Source organism: Diceros bicornis, chromosome 6, assembly GCF_020826845.1.
Source record: "Diceros bicornis minor isolate mBicDic1 chromosome 6, mDicBic1.mat.cur, whole genome shotgun sequence".
NCBI classification, from domain to species: domain Eukaryota; kingdom Metazoa; phylum Chordata; class Mammalia; order Perissodactyla; family Rhinocerotidae; genus Diceros; species Diceros bicornis.
The window spans coordinates 14482314-14507990 of NC_080745.1; the positions used below are offsets into that span (position 1 = coordinate 14482314).

The 25677-nt window shown below is 37.5% G+C and overlaps 1 protein-coding gene across 3 annotated transcripts in view; it reads right to left on the bottom strand.

The window, feature by feature from the left end:
- Window positions 1–25677, bottom strand: part of LOC131406967 (zinc finger protein 33B-like) — an 84067-nt gene that overhangs the window by 58226 nt on the left and 164 nt on the right. For all 3 annotated transcript variants that reach the window (XM_058542898.1, XM_058542897.1, XM_058542896.1), the window contains exons 2-4: window positions 23453–23511; window positions 13672–13798; window positions 13317–13412 (exon numbers count right to left, since the gene is read on the bottom strand). In XM_058542898.1, coding sequence (XP_058398881.1) covers window positions 13317–13412; window positions 13672–13798; window positions 23453–23467 — 238 coding nt within the window. In that variant the 5' untranslated portion in view covers window positions 23468–23511. The remainder of the gene's footprint in view (window positions 1–13316; window positions 13413–13671; window positions 13799–23452; window positions 23512–25677) is intronic.

Genomic DNA, 25677 nt, shown 5'->3' on the forward strand with positions numbered 1-25677 from the left:
ACATAATACCCTCAAGTTCCATCCATGTTGTTGCAAATGAGAAAATTTTGTCTCTTTTTATGGCTGAGCAGTATTCCACTGTATATATGTGTGTGTGTGTGTGTGTGTGTGTGTGTGTGTGTGTGTGTGTGGTATATACATATATACCACATCTTCTTTATCCATTCATCAGTCAATGGGCACTTGGGTTGCTTCCATGTCTTGGCTATTGTGAATAATGCTGCAATGAATATAGGGACGTATAAGTCTCCCGGAACTATTGATTTCAAGTTCTTTAGATAAATACCCAGTAGTAGAAGACCTGGGTCGTATGGTATTTCTATTTTTAGTTTTTTGAGAAATCTCCACACTGTTTTCCATAGTGGCTGCACCAGTTTGTATTCCTACTAGCAGCGTATGAGGGTTCCCTTTTCTCCGCATCCTCTCCAACATTTGTTGTTTTTTGTCCTGGTAATTAGCCATTCTAACAGGCGTGAGGTGATATCTCATTGTAGTTTTGATTTGCATTTCCCTGATGATTAGCGATGTTGAACATCTTTTCATGTGCCTCTTGGCCATCTGTATATCTTCTTTGGAAAAATATCTGTTCATATCCTCTGCCCATTTTTTGATCAGGTTGTTTGCTTTTTTGTTGTTCAGTTGTGTGAGGTGTTTATATATTTTGGAGATTAACCCCTTGTTGGATATATGATTTACAAATATTTTCTCCCAGTTTGTGGGATGTCTTTTTGTTTTGTTCATGGTTTCCTTTGCCTTGCAAGAGCTCTTAAGTCTAATGAAGTCCCATTTGTTTCTTTTTTGATTTTTTTCCCTTGTCTGAGTAGACATGGTATTTGAAAAGATCCTTCTAAGACTGATGTCAAAGAGTGTACTGCCTATATTTTCTTCTAGGAGTTTTATGGTTTCAGGTCTTACTTTCAAGTCTTTAATCGGTTTTGTGTTCATTTTCATATATGGTGAAAGATAATGGTCTATTTTCATTCTTTTGCATGTGGTTGTCCAGTTTTCCCAACACCATTTATCGAAGAGACTTTCCTTTCTCCAATGTATGTTCTTACATCCTTTGTTGAAGATTAGCTGTCCAGAGATGTGTAGTTTTATTTCTGGGCTTTCAATTCTATTCCATTGAGCTGTGTGCATGTTTTTGTACCAGTACCATGCTGTTTTGGTTACTATAGCTTTGTAGTATATTTTGAAGTCAGGGATTGTGATGTCTCCAACTTTGCTCTTTTTTCGCAGGATTGCTTTAGCTATTTGGAGTCTTTTGTTGCCTCATATGAATTTTCAGATGCTTTGTTCTATTTCCGTGAAGAATGTCATTGCGATTCTGATTGGGATTGCACTGAATCTGTAGATTGCTTTAGGTAGTATGGATTTGTAACTATGTTTATTCTTCCAATCTATGTGCATGGAATATCTTTCCATTTCTTTATGTCATCATTGATTTCTTTCAATAATGTCTTATAGCTTTCATTGTATAGGTCTTTCACCTCCTTGGCTAAATTTATTCCTAGATATTTTACTCGCTTTGTTGCGATTGTAAATAGGATTGTATTCTTGACTTCTCTTTCTGTTAGTTGGTTATTAGAGTACAGAAATGCCACTGATTTTTGTAAGTTGATTTTGTATCCTGTAACTTTGCTGTAGTTGTTGATTATTTCTAACAGTTTTCTGATGGATTCTTTAGGGTTCTCTATATGTATAAAATCATGTCACCTGCAAACAGTGAGAATTTCACTTCTTCCTTGCCTATTTGGATACCTTTTATTTCTTTTTCTTACCTAATTGCTCTGGCCAAAACCTCCAGTACTATGTTGAATAAGAGTGGCAAGAGTGGGCACCCTTGTTTTCTTCCTGTTCTCAGATGAATGGCTTTCAGTTTTTCACGGTTAAGTATGATGTTGGCTGTGAGTTTGTCATGTATGGCCTTTATTATGTTGAAGCGCTTACCTTCTATACCCATTTTATTGAGAGTTTTCATCACAAATGGATGTTGGATCTTGTCAAATGCTTTCTCTGCATCCATTGAGATGATCATGTGATTTTTATTCCTCATTTTGTTAATGTCATGTATCACATTGATTTGCAGATGTTGAACCATCCCTGCGTCCCTGATATAAATCCCACTTGATCATGGTGCATGATCTTTTTAATGTATTGCTGTATTTGGTTTGCTAATATTTTGTTGAGGATTTTTGCATCTATGTTCATCAGCAACACTGGCCTGTAATTTTCCTTCTTTGTATTGTTCTTGTCTGGCTTTGGGATCAGGGTGATATTGGCCTTGTAAAGTGTTAAGAAGTGTTCCATCTTATTCAACTTTTTGGAATAGTTCACGAAGGATAGGTATTAAATCTTCTTTGAATATTTGGTACAATTCTCGAGAGAAGCTACCTGGTCCTGGACTTTTACTTTTGGGGAGGTTTTTGATTACTGTTTCAATCTCTTTACTTGTGACTGGTCTATTCAGGTTCTCTATTTCTTCTTGATTCCGTTTTGGGAGGTAGTATGAAATCGAATAATTTATCCATTTCTCCTAGATCGTCCAATTTGTTGGCATATAGTTTTTCATAGTATTCTCTTAGAATCCTTTGTATCTCTGTGGTATCCATTGTAATTTCTCCTCTTTCATTTCTAATTTTATTTATTTGAGCCTTCTCTCTTTTTTTCTTAGTGAGTCTGGCTAAGGGCTTGTCAATTATGTTTACCTTCTCAAAGAACTAGCTCTTAGTTTCACTGATCCTTTCTACTGTTTTTTTGCTTTCAATTTTATTTATTTCTGCTCTAATTTTTATCATTTCCCTCCTTCTGCTAACTTTGGGCTTTGTTTGTTCTACTTTTTCTAATTCTGTTAGGTGTAGTTTAAGACTGTTTATTTGAGAGTTTTCTTGTTTGCTAAGGTAGGCCTGATTTGCTGTGAATTTCCCTCTTAGGACTACTTTTGGGCATCCCATATGAGTTGGTATGGTGTATTTTCATTTTCATTTGTCTCCAGATATTTTTTGATTTCTCCTTTAATTTCTCCAATGATCTATTGGTTGTTCAGTAGCACGTTGTTTAGTCTCCACATATTTGTCACTTTCCCAATTTTTTCTTATAGTTGATTTCTAGTATCATAGCATTACGGTCAGAAAAGATGGTTGATATGATTTCAATCTTCTTAAATTTATTGAAGCTTACCTTGTTTCCCAACATATGGTCTATTCTTGAGAATGTTCCATGTGCACTTGAGAAAAATGTGTATTCTGCTGTTTTTGGATGGATTATTCTAAATATATCTATTAAGTCCATCTGGTCTAGTTTTTCATTTAATTCCACTATTTCCTTGTTGACTTTCTGTCCGGATGATCTATCCATTGATGTTAAGTGGGGTGTTAAGGTCCCCTATTACTGTGTTGTTGTTAATATCTCCTTTTATGTTTGTTAATAGTTGCTTTATGTACTTTTGTGGTCCTATGTTGGGTGCATATATATTTATAAGTGTTATGTCTTCTTGATGGAGTGTCCCTTTTATCACTATAAAGTGGCCCTCTTGGTCTCTCATTGCCTGTTTTATCTTGAAGTCTACTTTGTCTGATGTAAGTATGGCAACACCTGCTTTCTTTTATTTGCCATTAGCTTGGAGTATCATCTTCCATCCCTTCACTGAGTCTGTGTTTGCTTTAGAGCTGTGATGTGTTTCCTGAAGGCAGCATATTTTTGGGTCTTGTTTTTTAATCCATCCAGCCACTCTGTGTGTTTTTTTTTTTTTTTTTGGTGAGGAAGATTCACCCTGAGCTAACATCTGTGCCAATCTTCCTTCATTTTGTATATGGGATGCCTCCACAGCATGACTGATGAGTGGAGTAGGTCTGCACCTGGGATCCAAACCCAGGAACCCAGGCAGCCAAAGCAGAGTGTGCAGAACTTTAACCACTCAGCCACGGAGCTGGCCCCACACTCTGCATCATTTGATTGGGGAATTCAATCCATTTACATTTAAAGTGATTATTGATATATGAGGGCTTAAAGCTGCATTTTATCACTTGTTTTCTGGCTTTTCTGTATTGCTCTTGTTTCTCATCCCGTGTATTTCAGACTGCATTTCAATTCAGTTTGGTGGCTCTCTATGATGGTTTTCTCAGTTTTCTCTTTATCATTTGTGTATCAGATTTTTTGTTTATTGGTTACCGAAAGGTTTGTATAAAAGATTTCACAGGGGCTGGCCCCGTGGCTTAGCAGTTAACTGCATGCGCTCCACTACTGGCGGCCCGGGTTTGGATCCCAGGCGCACACTGATGCACTGCTTGTCAGGCAATGCTGAGGCGGCGTCCCACATACAGCAACTAGAAGGATGTGCAACTATAACATACAACTATCTACTGGGGCTTTGGAGAGAAAAAGGGAAAAAAAAAGCGGGGGAGGATTGGCAACAGATGTTAGCTCAGGGCCCGTCTTCCTCAGCAAAAAAAAAGAGGAGGATTGGCATGGATGTTAGCTCAGGGCTGATCTTCCTCACAGAAAAAAAAAAAAAGATTTCATAGATGAGATAGCCCACTTCCTGATAGCCTCTTATTCCATTAGTCTAAGCAGGGTCCATCCCCTTCCTCTTCCCCTTCTAAGTTATTATTGTCACAACTTATTTCCTTTTGTGTTGTGACTTTGTGGTTAAACTGAAGTGATTATATTTATTCTTGATGTTTTCCTTCCCTTTATCTTTAATGTTATAATTAAGTGTTTGCTAATCTGTTCTGATAGCAAGTTACAATTTTCTGATTTTGTCTACCTATTTATCTCTTTGCTCCAAACCCTTTTTTTTTTTTCAGGTATGAGGGCCTTCTTGATTACATGTTGTATGCAGGGTCTTGTGGTAACAAACTCCCTCAGCTTTTGTTTATCTGGGAAAGTTTTTAGTTCTCCATCATATCTGAAAGATATTTTCACTGTATAGAGTATTCTTGGCTGAAAGTTCTTGTCTTTCAGAATCTTGAATACATCATTCCACTCTCTCATAGCCTGTAAGGTTTCAGCTGAGAAATCTGCTGAAAGCCTAATAGGGGTTCCTTTGGAGCTTATTTTCTTCTGCCTTGCTGCCCTTAATATTTTTTATTTGTCATTGACTTTTGCCAGTTTAATTAATATTTGCCTTAGAGAAGGTCTCTTTACTTTGATGTAATTAGGAGTTCTATTAGCTTCTTCTACTTGTAATTCCAGCTCCTTCCTCAGGTTTGGGAAGTTTTCAGTTATTATTTCTTGGAACAAGCTCTCTGCTCCTTTCTCCATCTGTTCTCCCTCTGGAATACCTATAATCCTTATGTTGCATTTCCTAATTGAGTTGGGTATTTCTTGAAGAATTCCTTTTTTCTTTTTAGTCTTAGTTCTCTCTCCCCATCCATCTGAAGCATTTCTATATTCTTGTCCTCTAAATTGCTAACTCTGTCCTCCATAATGTCAGCTGTTATGTAAGGTCTCTAGATTTTTCTTTATCTCATTCATTTTGTTTTCTATCTCCAACATTTCTGATTGGTTTTTCGTTACAGTTTCTATCACTTTTGTGAAGAATTCCCTCTGTTCCTTAATTTTGTTCCTGATTTCACTGATCTGTCTGAGTTCTCTTGTAATTTGTCGAGTTTTTTTATGATAGCTATTTTGAATTCTCTGTCATTTGGATTGTTGATTTCTGTGCCTTTAGGATTGATTTCCGGGTGTTAGTCTTTTTCCTTCTGGTCTGGAGTGCTAATATACCTCTTCATACTATTGGATGGTGTTGATTTATGCCTTCCAATAGTGATAGCATCTGGTCGCAGATTCCACCTGCTGCCACTGCAGTGGGGGAGCCAGGAGCTGTATTCTGAGCCCGCCATGATCCCTGTCAGCTGTGCCTGTCCAAACCTGGGCCATTCCTTGGGACCACAGCAGCCCCGTGGGATCTCCCACAGAATGGGAAAGCAATCACACAGGGGCTCAGGGCTGTTGCCACTTCATCCCACTGTCCCACCAAGACGCACTTCCCTCTTTGGAGCGGCAGCGGTACTGTGGGTGTTCTCGGAAGCTGGGAACTCATTTGCCTGGGTGTGCAGATCTGCTGCCGCTTCCTCCTAGGTCACACCAGCTGTTGTGCTTGGAGGGTGGGGCCTGACCACTGGATTCAAGTCTGGGCCGCTTCCTGCGGACCACGGTGGCACTGTGGGCTCTCCCACCAGATGGGAAAGTGATCACATGGGGGCTCAGGGCTGCCATCACCTGTTCCCACAGTCGCACCGAGGTGTGCTCCCACTTCTGGGGCTGCAGTGGTGCTATGGGCACTCTAGCCAGGAGAGCAGTTGCACACACATATAGGGCTGCCAGGGAGCCAGAGAGTGCTCACCTATCTCCACCACCTCCCCAGGGGTAGTCCCTCCCCCTTAAGATGTATTGCATCTCTCAGGCTTCCTGATGTGCTATGCAGGTATCCTCTGCTGATCAATGAACATCCATTTAATTGTAGTTCGAAGGAGGAGACACAAAGAGAATTGCTCACCCCATCATGTTGCTAATGTCACTTTTTGGGTTTTTTTTTTTACATTGATATTTTATTGAATTTCATAAGTGAGACTCCCAATGCCCTGATTTGGGGGTACCTTTCCTTAAAACAGGACTCATTTTCTTTCGCTTAAAGCAAGCTACCAATCTGAGAGGAATTTAGCCAACAATATGGATCCCCTAATGTGGTAGTATAGAGAGGAAAGGGTAGGAGACGAACACTCTATCCCTAGGGCAGGAGCACAGAACCACCTTGGGCCCAGAATCCTTCACTGATACAAAAGTAGAGGTCTCTTACCACTTAAGAAGAGGCAGGTACACTGAGAAAGCCCTACTGCTGAGGCCCAGGCACATACCTAAGAATGAAGAGGGATCAGAAAAACAGAACACCCCTGCCACCACCAGAAGTGAAGCACGGAGTAACAAGGAGCAGAAGTCTGCTGCTGGAGGAAGACCAAAGGCAGGAAATAAACCTTCTGTGACACAGGCTTGGAAGAATAACTAAAGGCTGAAACTGGAGCACAAATACAGAAAATTTTCCTGAGACACAAGATCCAAGAATTATGGAATAGTATCAGACACAGCCACAGATAAGTAAGTGGAGTCTCAGGGGGGAAAAAAAGGTGAAATACATCAAACCACAGATTCAAGAAGCTAACAACAAAAAAGAAAAATCAGGGGCTGGCCCCGTGGCTTAGCGGTTAAGTGTGCATGCTCCACTCATCCCGGGTTTGGATCCCGGGCGCGCGCCAATGCATCGCTTCTCCGGCCATGCTGAGGCGGCGTCCCACATACAGCAACTAGAAGGATGTGCAACTATGACATACACCTATTTACCGCGGCTTTGGGGAGAAAAAGGAGGAGGACTGGCAATAGATGTTAGCTCAGGGCCAGTCTTCCTCAGGAAAAAGAAGAGGATTGGCATGGATGTTAGCTCAGGGCTGATCTCTCTTACAAAAAAAAGAGCTTACCCTAGAAACATCACAGCCAAACAGCTGAAAACCAAAGATAAAAAAAAAAACCTTTAAGGCAGCTAGAGAAAATAGAACATTAAATACAGAGGAACAATGATTTAAAAATTAGAGGAGAAAGTAAGTATGTAAGCCAGAAGACAATGGAGTGACATCTTTACAGTACGGACAGAAAAAAGTGTCAATCCAGAATTCAGTACCCAGAGAAAACATCTTTCACAAATGAAGATGAAATAAAGGCTTTTTGAGACAAATAAAAGCTGAGAGAATTCACTGCCAACAGATCTGTGTTATAAGAAATACTACAGGAAGCATTAGAAGGAGTAAGATACACAAAGAAATACAGTCATGTGTTGCTTCACGATGGGGATACATTCTGAGAAACGTATTGTTAGGCAATTTCGCGGTTATACAAACATCATAGAGGATACTTTATACAAACCTAGATGGTATAGCCTACTACACACCTAGACTATATGATACTAATCTTATGGGACCACCGTCATATATGCGATTGACTGAAATGTTATGTGATGCGTCACTGCAAGGAGTACTGAAAATGGTTAAAAAAAAAGAAGGTATATAGGGGGCCGGCCCTGTGGTGTAGCAGTTAAGTGCATGTGCTCTGCTGCTGGCGGCCTGGGTTCAGATCCCAGGCATGCACCAATGTACCGCTTGTCAGGCCATGCTGTGGTGGCATCCCATATAAAGTAGAGGAAGATGGGCACGGATGTTAGCCCAGGGCCAGTCTTCCTCAGCAAAAAGAAAAAAACAAAAGAGGAGGATTGGCATGGATGTTAGCTCAGGGCTGATCTTCCTCACAAAAAAAAATAAAACCAGTATATAAAAGACTTTTTAATCACTTTAAAAGATGACTGACTGTCTAAAGCAAAAATATTAACAATGTATTATGAGGTTTTTAAGTAAAAATGTATGACTACAACATCACACAGAATGGGAGTGAGGAATAGAAGTATATTGTTATAAGACTGTGAGGCTACATGTAAAATAGTATAATGTCATTTAAAATTAGTCTGTGATAAGCTGAAGATGTATACTGCGTACTTCACAAAGATTACATTGCCCGAGTGGCTGAACTGGACCCATGGGAGCTCTGGCTTCCCCAGCAGCTGCATAGAGAGGCTGTCTGATGCAATAGGGTAACCACTGAAACTAAAATAGAGGTAATACTAATAAGTAAATAGTAGAGATAAAGCAAAATAAAAATTCTCCACTAATCCAAAAGAGATAAAAAGAAGAGAAAAAAGAACAGATAGGACAAACAGGAAACAAGCAGCAAAATAATAAATTTGTCTCCAAACTTACAAAAATGATGTTAAATTTAAGTGATTGAACTAATTCAATTAAAAAGTAGAGGTTTTCACATTAGACAAAAAAGACTCAACCATACGTTATCTGTAAGAAATCCACTTTAAATAGAAATAGGTTAAAAGCAAAAAGATGGAAAAAGATATACCATGAAAGCATTAATTAAAAGAAAGCTGGAATAGCTATATTAATATCAAAATAGACTTCAGAACAAAGAGTACTACCAGGGATAAAGAGAGACATTACATAATCATAAAGGAGTCAATCCCTCAAGAGGCCATAAAGATCCTAATATACATGCACTTAATAACAATTTTTCAAAATTCATAAAGCAAAAATCAATAGAACTGAAAGGAGAAAAAAACAAATGCAGGGGCCGGCCCGGTGGCGCAAGCGGTTGGGTGTGCGCGCTCCGCTGCGGCGGCCCGGGGTTCGCTGGTTCGGATCCCGGGCGCACACCGACGCACTGCTTGGTAAGCCATGCTGTGGCGGCGTCCCATATAAAGTGGAGGAAGATGGGCACCGATGTTAGCCCAGGGCCGTCTTCCTCAGCAAAAAAAGAGGAGGATTGGCGGATGTTAGCTCAGGGCTGATCTCCTCACAAAAAAAAAAAAAAAAAAAAAAAAAAAAAAACAAATGCAAAAGTATAGCTGGAGACAACACCGCTCTCTCACTGTGTCACTGACAAAGCTTTTGAATGTTATATCTCCATCCCATTTTCCCATTAGCCCTATGATTTTTAATACACTATTTTGTATAGAGCAGTGATTTTTTAGGAATGCACATATTGTTATAAGAGAATTCACTCTATTAGTACACCTTCATTCCATTCCACTTGTTTTTAGCCTCTCATCAAAACAGATACAACCTTTCTGTGTTGCCTAGATTTCTAATTGTTACATTTTCTTCTGTCATCTAATTTGCACATTTGCTTTAAAATTAGTTCTTCAGTTAAACTCAGAGTTCACCACCAATCTTTTTACTATGCTTTTTTGTCACTTCTTGATTATCTGATACTCATCCTCTAACTGAGGTTCTCTGAACCAAGGTTCAGAGTTCCTACCTATTCAAAAAAGATTTACTCTTTTTTGGTTAAAGAATCATCTTTTCAATTGGGTATAAAATTCTTAATTTGACGCCTTGAGGATTTTGTAGGAATTGCTCTACTGACTTTTAGCAGCAAATTTTGCTATGGAAAAGCCTGAGGACAGCTGGACTTGTTGTTATTTACTGGCTGTCATAACGATTCTTTGTCTTTGAACTCTAGTGACTTTGAAATTTTTATTTTATTAGGCTATATCATAATGTTCACAATTTTAGGTCCATTTCCCTGATGGGGGTGTGCTCTGCTAAGTAGATTCAATTGTACCATTTTATTCCCCCCCAAAAAGTGTTTTTGGAATATTTAAAATACCTGTTATATTTCTTTGATTTTCTAGTTTGGGGAATGAATTTTAAGTATGATATGTATGTGGAATCTCTTTTATTCTCTTTTCTATGTAATCTCCAAGTTTTATTTATCTCAGTTTCTCCTTGCTTACTTTTCTCATTTCTTTTTGAATATAATTTCAGCAGTACCTATTCTTCCTTGAGATTCCTCCAATTTGTTTTTTTTACTGTGATTTTATTTTCTGTTCCAATTCTTTTCTGAGTTTGACTTCCCACAATTCATTTTCTACTATTGCCTTATTAATATCTTTCTTGAATTCTTGTATCACAGAGGTAATCAATTCAATTAGTTCTCCTTTTTGAAATTCATGGTTTAATATTTGGTCACATTATTTATATACTTTATGACTACTTTGATCAGATGACTACTCAATCACCTACTATTTTTTCTTCTGAACTTTTTCACTCCTTTTTTCTTGCAATAGTTTTGTATGCATTTTGTGCTGGCATAAGCTTCTAAGGGACAGCTCACTGCATGAGGTTTACCTGGGAGAGCAAACAGAGCCATGTCTAAGGCTAACAGGACAATTCCTTATGAACAAGTGTCTTGCCCATGTATCAGACTCAGTTTATAGATCAACCCAGATCTGCCTTCCTTTCTTACCGGAGCAGCCTTAGCAATGGCTTGCTCTTAAAGTCAGGTCACTGGGGTTGGCACTGCTGCAGCTACCGACTGAAGAACACGAAGTATTGTACTGAGTTCACAGAGACCACATTGCCCAAGTGGCTGAACTGGACCCACGGAGGCTCTGGCTTCTCCAGCAGCTTCCTAGAGAGGCTGTGTGATGCAATCCAGAAAAGAGAGGGAGTTAAAACTCTACAGAACAGTCTCATCTAGTGAGAGAGAGGAACAGGGAAACAGCAGATACATCATGTTCCCTTCCCCCTTTCTGACAGGCTGTTCTGGGTAATCACTGTGGTTCACATAAAGACTCTGAAGACATCCTGCTAGACCAAGCAATCTGATAAATCAGATATGCCTATTAGAGAGCTATAGCTAAATAAGTAATTGCCCCCTTGGACTTTCCCTTCCTCCTAACCAGCCTTATTCCCCCTGTTCCCTCATTTTTGTAGGAGGTATGCACATCCTGACAGATTATTATGAAGTAAGATTTTGCTTCAAATTCTGTGTTCTAGGAATACCCACTAGGATAGTATGTACGTTTATTTCTCTGCATATATGTGTCTGTGAGGTTTTTTATCCCAAATGGAAAGTCTCTCTTTTCTTGCATTGTCACAGAAACAGAGTGCTACTGAAAAATATGGCTTGTGTGTCTGTTTCCACACACAACCTTACTACATCTGCTTTGCAAAACCAAATTGTATCCAAGGAAGCTCCAGCAAACCTGTGCACAGCACTGCTGTTAATCTAAAGATTTAGCTTTTCACACCTCAGAGTATGTACCTTGTCCCTGAAAAATACTTTGCCAGTTCCTTTGAGCATCAGAAATGCTCTTATTTTCTATCCATCTGCTGATACATACACTCCTACTTGATTTTTTCAGTGATTTTGCAGCTTTTACACTTGTATTGATTTGGGATATCAGATATCCTCTAGTGTCATAAAATGGAGTCTGTGTTGCTCATTTTCCTTAATGTCTCTGGACGATTTGCAGACAGAGATAGAGAAAATGCTGACTTCACACCTCCTTCTTCAAAGAAGTTCACTCTCCTTGAAACACTGTCTTCACTTGGCTACAGGATACCACATTCTGTTTCCCCCTCACTCCCAAAATGCTTCTTCTCTCTTCTTTGCTGGGTTTTCTCATCTTCATGACTTCTGAAAGTTAGTGTGCCCAGGGGACAGCCTTCAGACCACTCAAATCTGTCCATTCCTAGCCCCCTAACAAGAGGTTATGTAATCCCTTAGCTTTAAATACTAAATTTAAAAACTTTAAATATACCATAAGCTGGTAATTTATATCTACATATACCAAATATAATTTATATATATAATTTATAATTTTTATTTACCAAATTATCTCCAACCTGGACTTTCTCCTAAATTACCTCTGCTTATATATCCAAATGCTTATTCACATGTAAACTTAAATACTTTATAGTCACCTGAAACTTGGTACGTGTAATCTGAACTCCTAACATCCCCTGCAAAACTGTTACTCTCCAATATTCCCATCTTGGCAATTGAAGCCTACTCATCCAATTGCTGGATAAAGTCTCTGGAGTCATTCTTGACTCCTTTCTTTCTCTCACATTCTTTATCCAACTCAACAGCAAATCTTATAGGTCCCACTTTCAAAATATATCCAGAAGCCAATTGCTTTTAATCTTCTTCACCACTTCCAACCAAGGGTAAGCCACTATCACCTTTTCACAGATTGAAATACTGTCCTGACTGATGTTCCTGCTTTCATCCCTCTGCTCCCTATAGTATTTTCTTTGCCCAGCAGCCAAAGAAATCAATTTAAAAGATAAAACAGCACATGTTGTTTATCGGGTAAAATTATACTAATTGCTTCTCATTTTACTCAGAATAAAATCAAAGTCCTTATCGTGGCCCAAATGTCCCTACATAATTTGAGCTCCCATTACCTCTATAATGCTAACTTTTACCACTCTTCACTCACTCATTTCCCCCACTCCACACTGATACTTATGTGTGCTCAAAAACACCAAATACATTCCTGGCTCGGTGGACTGACATTTGATGTCACCTCTGCCATCAAGACTCCCCATGATTCTCACTCTCATTTCAATCAAGTTGATGTCATCAAAAAGGCCTTTCTGAACCTCCTTTCTAACGTATAACACTCCATCATATTTAAAATTCTTTAATTTCCTTGCTATTTTATTGGCATATTATACGTGTGTACGTATGTGGCGGTGTTTGTTTTTTATCTTCCGCTCATCATAACATAAGCTCCATGAAGTCAGGGAAAATATTTAGTTCACTGATGTATTTCCAGCACCTAAAACTTGAGTGACACACAGTAGGTTCTCAATATTTGCTGAATTAAGAAATGCACATATGCGCAGACACTCAAGAATAAAAAGAATGCATACTGTGTCACTTGGTATCCATCTGTTTAATGCACACTAACTCACCCGGCTGGCTCTGGCTTAAAGACTCTTCCTCTAATATCCATGGCTGCTCTCCTTGTTCCAACTTGAAGATCACTTCTGGTTTAGGGATGCAATATCCTGTGAACGGGAAATGACATGGGAATTAGGCTAGGCTCATGGTCTTCAGGGCCTCTGAAGAAGACAGAAAATGAAGCTTTAGGGGTCAATTTCAATCTTGAAAAAGAAAACAACATTCTTTATGGAGTTTCAACAGTCCTTCTGCTTAATACCCTGAATCTCAAACCTAAATATCATTAAATTCAACAAAGTTTCCACAGTTTTCAACAACCAAGAAAGGATGTGCATACTAGGAGTCTACATGGAAAACCATCCCTACCCACTGAGATGAGGTGACTATAGTTCTCCAGCATCACGTCCCTGTACAGTGTCCTCTGAGCAGGGTCCAGGTGCTGCCATTCCTCCTGGGTGAAACCCACGGTTACATCCTCAAATGATAAGGATCCCTGAAACAGCACATTTACATTCAAATTTAAGTAATCAGAACTGGAAGACATGGAAAAGCTGTATGAGAATTGTTATGATGTTCACTATTTATAGTTACCAGACACTGTGTTTATGGGATGTCTACTTTTGCATTATACTTGCTTGGAGAAAAAATCATAATAGATATTCTCTACCACTATAATAAGTTATTGGTGTCCCACTATGTGCCTACATGCCATAGAGAACCCTCCTACTTTGGGGGAATCTGAAGACAAATAAAACAATGTTATTGTCCTTAAGGAGCATTAGTCTGATAAACAGACACAAACACATAAGCATATAACTACAACAAGAGTTACTACAGTGAAAAGATGTACAAAGCTGACTGAGGTTACAAAGGGGAGAAAAGGTCTATTCCTGCTATTTGGGTGGGTGTTTTCACTGAAGAGGTAAAGCTTTGAGTCGTTAAACAATAGAGTAATTCATGCACCCGGAGCAACAGCATAAGCACAGACAGATCTCAAATACGTAGTTAAAGGAAAAGCAGTCAGCACGCAGGAGGGTACCTTTTGGGACTGTGATAAGATAAAGAGCTGCAGAGGTAGTCAGGGATAAGTTACTGAATAATTCTGGACATGACTCCTGTAGAACACGGGTGTCCAAAGTGTTGAGTTACTCTTCCCATCTGGGAAACCGTGTAAACTCATACTGTCAATTCATATATTAAATTTCATTCTTAATTCTTTAGATTAAAATAAATGTAATTAGGCATCTGAACATTTTCTTCCCATACCTGAATGAACTATCTTGTACAGTTCCTATGTTATCCACTCCCCACTTAGGAGCTGACTACTGTGGATGATGATGAGTCAACAAATAGACATAAGCGGAGAGAGAAGTATCGTTCCCAGGTTATCAAAACAAATAGCTGGTAAATACTCATGGCATATACTGAGAATGGGAAAACACGGGAAAGAATAGCTCAAATAGAGTAAAAATGAACTAAAGCAATAAGGCAAGAGAAGGATTGAGAAAAACCAATAAATGAAGGGATACACTATATTCATGGATTGGACAACTCAACGTTATAAAAATCTCAATTCTCCCCAAATTGGTTTATAAATTCAAGCCAATCCTAATCAAAAACTTAGCAGCTGTTTTTGTAGAAACTGACAAGTTGATTCTCAAACTCATACAGAAATTCAAAAGATCAAGAATAGCCAAAGCAGTCTTGGAGAAGAAAAATTAACTGGAGAAACTCACACTAATTGTGGTAGGCAGAATTCTAAGATGACTTCCAATGACCCACACCCTTATATAATCTCCTCCTTTCAAGTATGGGAGAGACTTGTGCTCCTGTGATTATGTTACATTCTAAGGCAAAATAAATTTTGCAGGTATAATTCAGATCTCTTAATCAGCTGACTTTGAGTTAATCAAAAGGGAGATTGTCTGGGGTGGGCCTGACCTAATCAGGTGAGTTTTTAAAAAGTAGGTAAAATATCAGAGAGATGCTTCTACTGGCCTCAAAGAAGAAGCAAACTACTGTGAGTTCTACACCTACATAGAAATGAATTCTGCAATGTGTATGGAGGGGACTCAGATAAGGAGTCGCAGGTGACACCCTGATTGCAACCTTATGCCTAAGCAGAGGTCCTAGCTAACCTAGTCCCAGACTCCTAATCCACAGAAACTGTGAGATAATAAATTTCTGTTGTTTTAAACTGCACAGTTTGTGGTAACTTATTATGAAGTAGTAGAAAACTGATATACTAGTGGATATAAAGATTTATATAAAGTTAGAGTAATTTAAGAGAAGTTGGCATTGGTGAAAGAATAAACTGAAAGACCAATGGAACCAAATTTATAGTCTAGAAACAGACTCACAAATATGGACACCTGGTTTATAAAGAAAAGCGTCACAGTAGAACAACGAGAAAAGGACTGTCTTTTCAATAAACTGTGAAGGGTTAAATGGTTATCCATATGGAAGAAAACAAACTTGACTTCAATCTTACATAATTGTGAAAATCAATTCCATGTGGACTGTAGACTGAAACGTGACCAGTAAAACAAGAGAACTTCTAAAACATAACACTGAAAACTATCTCCATGACCTTTAGACAAGCTAAGATGTTTTTAAGCAAGACACCAAAAACACTAACCATAAAGGAGAAGATTGAAATAAACTGGACCACATTAAAATTAAGAACTTCTATCAATCAAAAGGAAACCATTAATTTAAAAAAAAAGCGCAAATCAGCAAGTAGGAAATTTGGCAACATATTGAACTGATATAGGGATTATATCCAGAATATATAAAATACTCCTAAAATAAATAACAATGAGACAACCTAAGGGAAAAATGGGAAAGGCCTTGAATAGTCACTTCACAAAAGAAGACATCCACACAGCCAATAAACATGCTAAACCGTGCTCAACCTAAATAGTGAACCACTGGATGAAAAGTTATTGGGAAAGAGGATGTCCACATAGTCTCAAAGTTTCACCTGACAGATTATTAGTTTACTAAAGGGGGAAAGAAAGTCTACTTTTCAGATGGAGATGTTTGATGGCATAACCAATAATGGTACAATAAGACCTTATAAGAAGTATGCAGTAAATGGAAATAATAATAATATATAAACTGAATCTAATCATGAGGAAAAACATATCAGTCAAATACAGATGTGAGGGCATTCCACAACAGTGCTTCTCAACACAGTTGCACACCGCCTGGGTGTCACCCCCAGAGTTTCTGACTTAATTAATATGGAGTGTAACCTGGGTATAGGAATATTTAGAGAGCTCCAGTTGATTGTAAAGAATAGCTAAGTTCAAGAATAACTATTCAACAAGACATGTGACCAGGACTTTTAAAAAATGTCCATATTATGAAAGAATACAAAGGCATGATCTTTGATTGAATCCTTAACCCAATAAAGTTATAAAGGACATTTTGGGGATAAAAGGGATATCACAGATAAAGACAGAATATGTGGGGAAAAGGCTTATAACAGTTGAATCTAGGTGAATGAGCATTTATTGTATGTTTTTAACGAAAAATACTTAGGCATGAAGTTATAGCAAGAAATAAACAAAATCTACATAAGAAAACTATCAAATCACTCCTTAAAAAATATCTGAAGAAACTGAAAGCTAGCCCATGTTCTCAGATAGGAAATCTTAGCATCAAAAAGATTTCAGTTCACAATGTTAATAGAGCAATTTAATACAGTCTCAAAAAAATACCATCAAGCTTTTAACCTGGAGAAAGACAAGTTGATTATATATTTTAACTGGAAGAATAAGCAAGGAAAGCCAAGAAAAACCTGAAAAAGGAGCAATGAGGAGAGCTAACTTATCAGACATAAACATATTACAAAGCTCTCATAATTAAAATAATGTGGTAGAGGCAGAAAAATAGAAAGAGATATCAGAGGAAACAGGCTCAAATGCACCTGGAATTCAGTAAATGATACAGTGTCATAAAGCAGGAAAAAGAATTTTTCCTTAAGAAATGGTAGGGTAACTGAACAGATAGGTTAAAAAAGATAAAACAGGATTCATCCTTATCTATACATCAGGAAAACTCCACATGGATCAGTGAATGTCAAATGTAAAAAAGAGATCATACAAAAGTAGGAAAAAAATTCGGTGAATTCCCCCATGACTAACAAAAAGAATAAAACTTTCCTAACCGTGACTAAAAAGCCAGATGCAATAAAAGAAAATATCAACAAATTTGACTGCATAAAATTAGAAATTAAAAAAATAAAACCCTCTGCATACTTAAATAAATAAACAAAACAAAATTAAAAAGGACAACCTAGGAGTATGTATTTGCAACTTACATGACAAAGAAAGGGTTAATATCCCTATATAAAGAGTTCCTAAACATATAGAAGGGAAAAAGCCAACAACCGTATAGAAATATGAACAAGAATCATAAACAGAAAATTCACAGAAGAGAAATGCAAACAGCATGAACTTATGAAATCAGGCTCATCCTTTAAAATAAAAAGAAAAATAAGTAAAAATTACACTAAACCATTTCACTTCTATTGGACTTGCAAAAATCCAAAAGAAAAACAACACATATACTTAGTTTAATTTGCTATAGGCATAAAAACATCCTCATATCCTGTTGTTGAGAATGCAAAATGATCAACTATTATGAAGTGAAATATGGCAATATTTAGCTAAATTACATATGAATTTACCACTTGATCCAGAAATCCCACTTCTGAGAATCAATCACAAGGACATACTGGCCAAAAAAAAAAGAAAAGATGTAGGCACAAGGCTACCTCACTACTTACATTTACAAAAGACTAGAAACAACCCAAATGTTGATTAATAAATGTTGAATGTATTATGGTACACTCACACTGGAGTGCTAAACAACTGAAAAAAGAACTAAGGAATATCTCTATGTAGTGCCACAGAATGAACTCTACAATCTATTATTATGTGACAAAATGAAGTTTAAGAAATTCAAGTATAATATGGTAGCTTTCATTTAAAAAACGAACAAAGAAAGATCTACAGATGGATCTGATTATATTAAAAATAACAATACAGGGGCTGTCCTGGTGCCATAGTGGTTAAGTTCGCATGCTCCACTTCACGGGGGAGGCCTAGACTTTGGACTTACTAGACAAAGGTTATAAATCAACTGTCTTAGACAAGGTTAAAGAGGTAAAGGGAAAACAGGGACAAAAAACTAAAGGAAACCAGAAGAGTGATGTTCCACCAAAGAGAATATCCACAAAGAGACAGGAAGTATAAAAAGGAATCAAATAGAAATCCTGAAGTTGAAAAGTACAATAATTGAAATAAAAAATTCACTAGAGGGTTCAACAGCAGATGTGGACAGAAAAAAACCCAGCAAACCAGAAGATAGGTAAATTGAAATTATACAGTCTTGAGAAGCAGAAAGAAAAAAGAATGAAGAAAGATAAACAGAGCCTAAGAGACCTGTGGAACACCATCAAGCATACCAACATTTGCATACTGGAGGCCTCAGAAGGAGAGGAAGGGGCAGAAAGAATATTTGAAAAAATAATGGCTGAACACCTCCCAAATTCGATGCAAGACATGAATCTACACATCTAAGAAGCTCAAAAACTTCAAATAGGATAAACACAAAGAGATCCACACTGAGACAAAGTATAATCAACAAAGATAAAAACAAAAAGAGAATCTTGAAAGAAGAGAGAAGTGACTCATCAAGTATTGGAGATCCTCAAAAAGATTAACAGCCAATTTCTCATTAGAAATCATGGAAGAAAAGAGCCAGTGGATGACATATTAAATTGCTACAAGAAAACACTTTCAATGAAGAATTCGCTATTCAGAAAAGCTATTATTCAAAATGAAGAAATTAAGCCACTTGCAGATAAACAAAAGCTGAGGGAGTTCCTTGCCAACAGATCTGTCCTACAAGAAATGCTAAAAGGAGTTTTCAGGCTAAAACGAACGAAAGACGTTAACCCAAAGCCATTAGAAGAAATAAAGAACACCATTAAAGTAAACTACAAAGGTAAATATAAAAGAGGGTATTATTATATTTTTGGTTAATAACTCCTCTTTTTTTCCTATCTGACTTGAAAGACATAGGCATAAAACAATGATTACAAGTCAATGTTAATGGGCACATGTATTCCTAGGTCTTCTGTAACAAACTCCCACAAGCTGGTGGTTTATAATGAGAAATTTATTCTTTCAGTTCTGGAGGCTAGAAGTCTGAAAGCAAGGTGCCAGCAAGACCATGCTCTCTCTGGGACTCTGGACAGAATCTTTCCTTGCCTCCTCCTAGCTTCTGATGGTGGCCAGTAATACTTGGCACTCCTTGGCTTCCAGGTGCATTACTCCAATCTCTGCTTCTGTCATTACATGGGTGTTTTCCCTGTTTGTCTCTATCCTTTTGATATTGTAATGTAGTAAGAAAGGTATATTTTGGTCTTTGTCTCTGGCAGGAGGAAGGAAATATAATAAAGATTAGAGCAGAGATAAATGAATAGAATAGAAAAATAGAATTAACAAAACCACAAGTTGTTTCTGTGAAAAAAAAATAATTAACAAAATTTACAAACCTTTAGCTAGATTGACAAAACAAAAGAGAGAAGACTCAAAATATTAAAATCAGAAATGAAATGAAGACGTTACTACCAACCTAACAGAAATAAAAAGGGTTACAAGAGAATACTATGAACAATCATATGCTGAAAACTTAGATGAAATGAATGAATTCCTAGAAACACACAAATTACCTACTGACTCAGGAAGAAATACAAAATGTGAATAGTAAGCAAAGAGATCATCTTTTCAGGATAAAATCACTTAATAAACTAGGAATAGAAGGGAACACCACCAGATGATAAAAGGCATTTATGAAAAACCCACAACTAACATATTTAATGGTAAAAGACTGAAAGCTTTCCCACTAAGATCAGGAAAATGACAAGAATATCCACTTGGGCCACTTCTATTCAACATCGTAAAAGTCCCAGCCAGAGCAATTAGGTAAGAAAAAGAAATAAAGGCATCTAAATTAGAAAGGGTGAAGTAAAACTATCTCTATTTGTAGATGACACAATCTTATAAAGAGAAAATCCTAAAGAAGCCACAAAAAAACTATTAGAGATAATAAACAAATTCAGTAAAATTGTAGAACACAAGATTAACAGATAAAAATCAGTTACTTTTCCATACACTAATAATGAACAATCTAAAGTAAATTAAGAAAACAATTCTATTTACAATAGCATCAAAAAGAATAAAATACTTAGGAATAGAGTTAACCAAGGAAGTCCAAGACTTGTACACTGAAAACTACAAAACTTTGCTGAAAGAAATTAAAGAAGATCTAAATAAATGGAAAGACATTCCTTGTTCATGAAATGTAATACTTAATATAGTCACGACTGCAATATCCTCCAGTGTTTACAGATTTAATGAAAAAGCCAATAGCCTTTCTGGAAGAAATGGACATGATCTTCAAATTCACATGGAATTGCAAGAAACCTCGAAGAGCCAAAACGATCTTGACAAGGAAGAACAAATTGGAGAACTCACATGTCCTGATTTTAAAAGTTGCTACAAAGCAAGAGTATCAAAAAAGTATGGAACTTGCATAAGGATAGACATATAGATCAACTGACCGGAATTGAGAGTTCAGAAATAAACCCATGCATCCATGGTCAACTTATTCTCAACAAGGGGGCCAAAACCATTCAATGGGAGAAAAAATAGTCTCATCAACAAATGGTGTTGGGTCAACTGGATATCCACATGCAAATGAATGAAACTGGACCCCTTCCTCTTACACACAAAAATTAACTCAAAATAGATCATAGACCTAAATATAAGAGCTAAAACTATAACACTCTTAGAAGAAAATATAGGAGTAAATCTTAATGATCTTAGATTTCACAACGAATTCTTAGATATGACATCAAAAGCACATGTAACAAAAGAAAAATAGATAAACCAGACTTCATCAAAATTAAAACATTTTTGAATCCAGGAATATACTATCAAGAGAATAAAAAGTCAACTTACAGTATAGGAGGAAATGTTTGAAAATCATATGTCTGATAAAAGTCTTATACCCCAATTACTCTTAAATAAACAACCCAATCAAAAACTGACAAAGGACTTGAATAGACATGTCTGCAAAGCAGATAAACAAATGTCCAATAAGCACATGAAAAGGTGCTCATTAGTCACTAGGGAAGAGCAAATCAAAACCACAATAAGATTCTACTTCATACCCACTACGATGGCTATAAATAAAAAAACAGACAGTAACAAGTGTTGTTGAGGATGAGGAGAAACTGGAACTCTCATACATCGCTGGTGGAAATGTAAAATTGTGCAGCCATTGTGAAAAAGAGTTTGGCGGTTCCTCAATAAGTTAAAAATATAATTAACATATGACCTAACATTTCTACTTCAAGGTAAATACCCAGAACAATTGAAAACAGATGTTCAAACAAAAACTCGTCCACAAATGTTGATAGCACTATTGACAATAGCCATATGGAGGAAACAACCCAAATGTCCATCAACTAACAAATGGATAAACAAAATATGGTACATCCATAGAATGGAATATTATTCAGCCATAAAAAGGAATGAAATCTTGGTGAAAGGTACAAACTTTCAGTTATAAAATAAATAAGGCCTGAGGACCTAATGTATAACATGCTGACTGCAGTTGATAACACTATATTATATCATTGAAATTTGTTAAGACAAAATCTAAATGTTCTCACCAAAAAAAAAAAAAAGGTAAATATGTAAGCTGATGGACCTGTTAATTAACTGGATGGGAGAAATCCTTTCACAATGTATACATATACAAATCATCATGATGGACACTTTAAATATCTTACAATTTTGTCAATTATAACTTAATAAGACTGAGAAAAAAAGGAATGAAGTCTGATACATGCTACAATATGGATGAACCTTGAAACATTATACTAAGTAAAAGACGATGCAGAAAAACACATTGTATGGTTACATTTATATAAAATATCCAAAAGAGGTAAGTCCATAGAGACAGAGAGTAGATGAGTGGTTGCCAGAGAAGTCAAGGGGGAATGGAGAATGACTTTAAAGGGTATTAGGTTTTCTTTTGGGATGATGAAAATGTTCTGGAACTCAATAGTGATGATGGTTGCCAAACATTTTGAATGTACTAAACGCCACTGAAGTGTACACTTTAAAATGGCTAATTTTTTATGTGTATTTAACCACCATAAACAAATATATATCATTGGTGACTTTTACAGACCAAATTCCAGCAACTAGTGAAGAAAAATTCATTCTGCATGAAGCAGATTGGAATTTGATTAAGTGCAGAAACAAGTGTCAAAAAATCATCTCTTAACTGAACATTCTACCTACTGAGCAAGACTAAGAATTTTGGAAAGTTATTTTAAGGACATGCATTCAATTTATTCCCTAGATGTTCTAGGTTTTATCCAGGAAAACAAAACAAGACCATCAGAAAGCCATCTACATAGGCTTCAGTAATATGGTCTCCTGAAAAACTTCATTAACTGAGTTCTGCTTGGTACCCTGTCTTTTGCTTCCACTGAAGAATAATTATAGGCATTTATTTCATGGTTGCCACCAGAAGGTTATTCATAATTTACATGAAAAAAAAAAACAAAAGGTTTTTTTTTTAGCTTTCAGTGCCAGAAAGTCTTTAGGTTCCAAAAGGAATCAGGTAGCTTTATTCATATCATTAATGAAAGCCATGTAACATACAGTCTTTTCTTTGGCCATGGCTACCAGAACAGTCAGAAATATACGCAACTCAAATTTGATAACTGTCTAACTTCATATGATCTGTGTGTGTGTGCATGTACCTTGCCAACTCTGTCCTAGTGATCTGCTCTTCCAGTGATACTGGCCTGTAGACCTCAATATCAGCATCACCTGCAATCTTGTTCAAAATGGAAATTCTCAGGCCCCATTCTGTGTTTTAACAACTTTCCAGGTGACTTTAATGCACACTAAAGTTTGAGAACCATTGAGCTATGCTGTTTCCCTCAGGTTCATTTTATCTATTTCTACTTTAACATTTCAAGTATAAGAGTCATGAACCTCATAAAATCCATTGTAAAACAAAGTGTAGAATGACTTTAACAACTCACATGGGATTTCTTCATAGTTTGCTGGTCTTGGAAAAATGTAGAAATCTCTGAAGGTACAGCTAGGATAGAAAAGAAGGAATGAAATCATTAGAGATATAGATTGCCTTGCTATTCCTGGATTCGCCTATTTAAAAAGCCTCAAACATCGCCTGGGTAAAATGCCTCTCTGTGGGAGAATATCCTTTGCAGCCTGGAGAAGGGCAGGAAGGGACATATGAAGACGTACCCACATGTGCACGTGTGACTGTGATATGGTCAAGCAGAGTTCGGGTGTGCAGTTTTTTGTTGGGTGAATGTAATTGTTTTCTCTTGATTTTTTAAACGATATATATACTCCATTTTATTTCAAAGAAATAAAAAATATTATGAGAAAATTGGTTAAACAAATTGCAATACACTAAGTGAAGGAACACTAAGCCTTCATCAAAAGTTACACATCAAAAGTTGTACCGTACATGTATATTTCCTTGTTTTCTCCTTGAGGTAGAGAACTCATCCAAAGCTATGAAAAAAGGCATGGAGGCACTTTAAGGTAAGGTTATCTTTTTAATTGTTGTTCTAGTGTTTGTAGTTTCTCAAAAGGTTGCCTTTTAAGAAATGTGTTCTAACAGTGATGATGTGGTCAGCACTGGTCTGGGCGTCAGGAGACTCAACATCTACTCTTGGCTCTGCCATCAATACAAAGCCAGGGAACTTCACTTATACTTTCAGTACCTATTTTTCCCAACTTTCAACAAGACAAATAGAAAACTCTTCTTGTACTGCTGTGTATAAGGAAATCATCAGCATATCTTTAGATGCCAGATTCATTGTGTGAGAAGAGCTCAGAATGTGGGAAGAGTGAGTGAAAAACAAAGAGAGTGGGGGTTGAATTGGGATTGGTTAGACAGAATTTATTCAGATCTAGTTTTAAAGGTCCTTTCCCCACATCATATCCTCAAAACCCCTCCAACACACAGGATGCTATATTTCCTGTGTAGCTTAACCATTCTTCATTCATCTCAGCCCAGTTTCCCTCTCTTCTGAAACCTGGTCCAGACTTTCCTCTATTTGGCAGCCTGTGATGGCTTCTGCATGTGGCCACATTATCCAAATATCACTCGTTCTGAGTAGGCTGTGCAAACCTAGGATCTGCTCCTTTCTGGGAACTAGGGCTCCTGCTCAGAACCTCACTCAAATGATGGAGTGGTTTTCTCCAAAGTGGGATTCTGTTCCTAGAGACTCCTCCTTCTTACTTCACAAGAAGTGCTTGTTTCAAGGCAGATGTGAAATGCGCCTAAGGGACAAATTCATTTTAATTGGATCCTTCACCCAGACCCACAGTTCAACTCTTGAGTCTTCCTTATCCCATAAAATCCGAGGTCGGACCTTCAATAAACTCAAATCAAGGCTGCTCAGAACACAGACAAAGCCAGACTGTTACAGAACTAACTCAGAAACAATCATACCCTCTGTCCCAAGGACTCTGAAGACATCCAGAAATCCCAGAAACAGAACTGCTACATGGTAAGATTCAATAGCTCAAATTATTTCTTCACAGGTCAAATTATTTTCTGCCAGCTGCTATGGAGGATGCAACGCTGGCTTTTATAACCAAAACAGTAAATTAGAAAGACCATGACATTTAGAGAAACTTCTAAGATTGTATTCTAGTTTATCTGCTAGTATTGTGACTTTGGGTATATATCTGTCCACTCAGTCTCAGTTTTCTCATTTTTTACAGAGGGGAGAGTTATACCGACCTGAGCGAGAGGTTGTGAGCATAAACTGATGAGTAAGAAGAATGAAGTATTTCCATTAACAACAGTAGTTAATATTTCCTGCCAGGTACTGTGCTGCGGCATTTAATTCTCTCAACAACCCCAGGAGGCACGTCTTGTTAATTATCTTCAGTTACACAGACAAGGAAATCGACTCTCACGTAGGTTAACTATCTTTCCCAGATAATTCTCACATCCAGTTCTGCTCGGCACCAAAACCCTGAGCCCCGCCCCCTCTCCCGCTGAGCGCACCCATCACGCATGCGCATATGCCCCACCCTCCCGGCTGCAACCCTCCCAGGCAGCCGGCATCGTGGAGGGTTCAGACTCAGGCGAACGGTGCAGTTTCCCCGGGGACTGGCGTCCCCAAGCCCGATGCCAGCCCCTTCCCCTGAAGGAGTATCCCCCGCCCCGCTGTCCCTTCTCCCCGCCGAGGCCACCCCCACCCGCCCTCTGGGGTTTTTG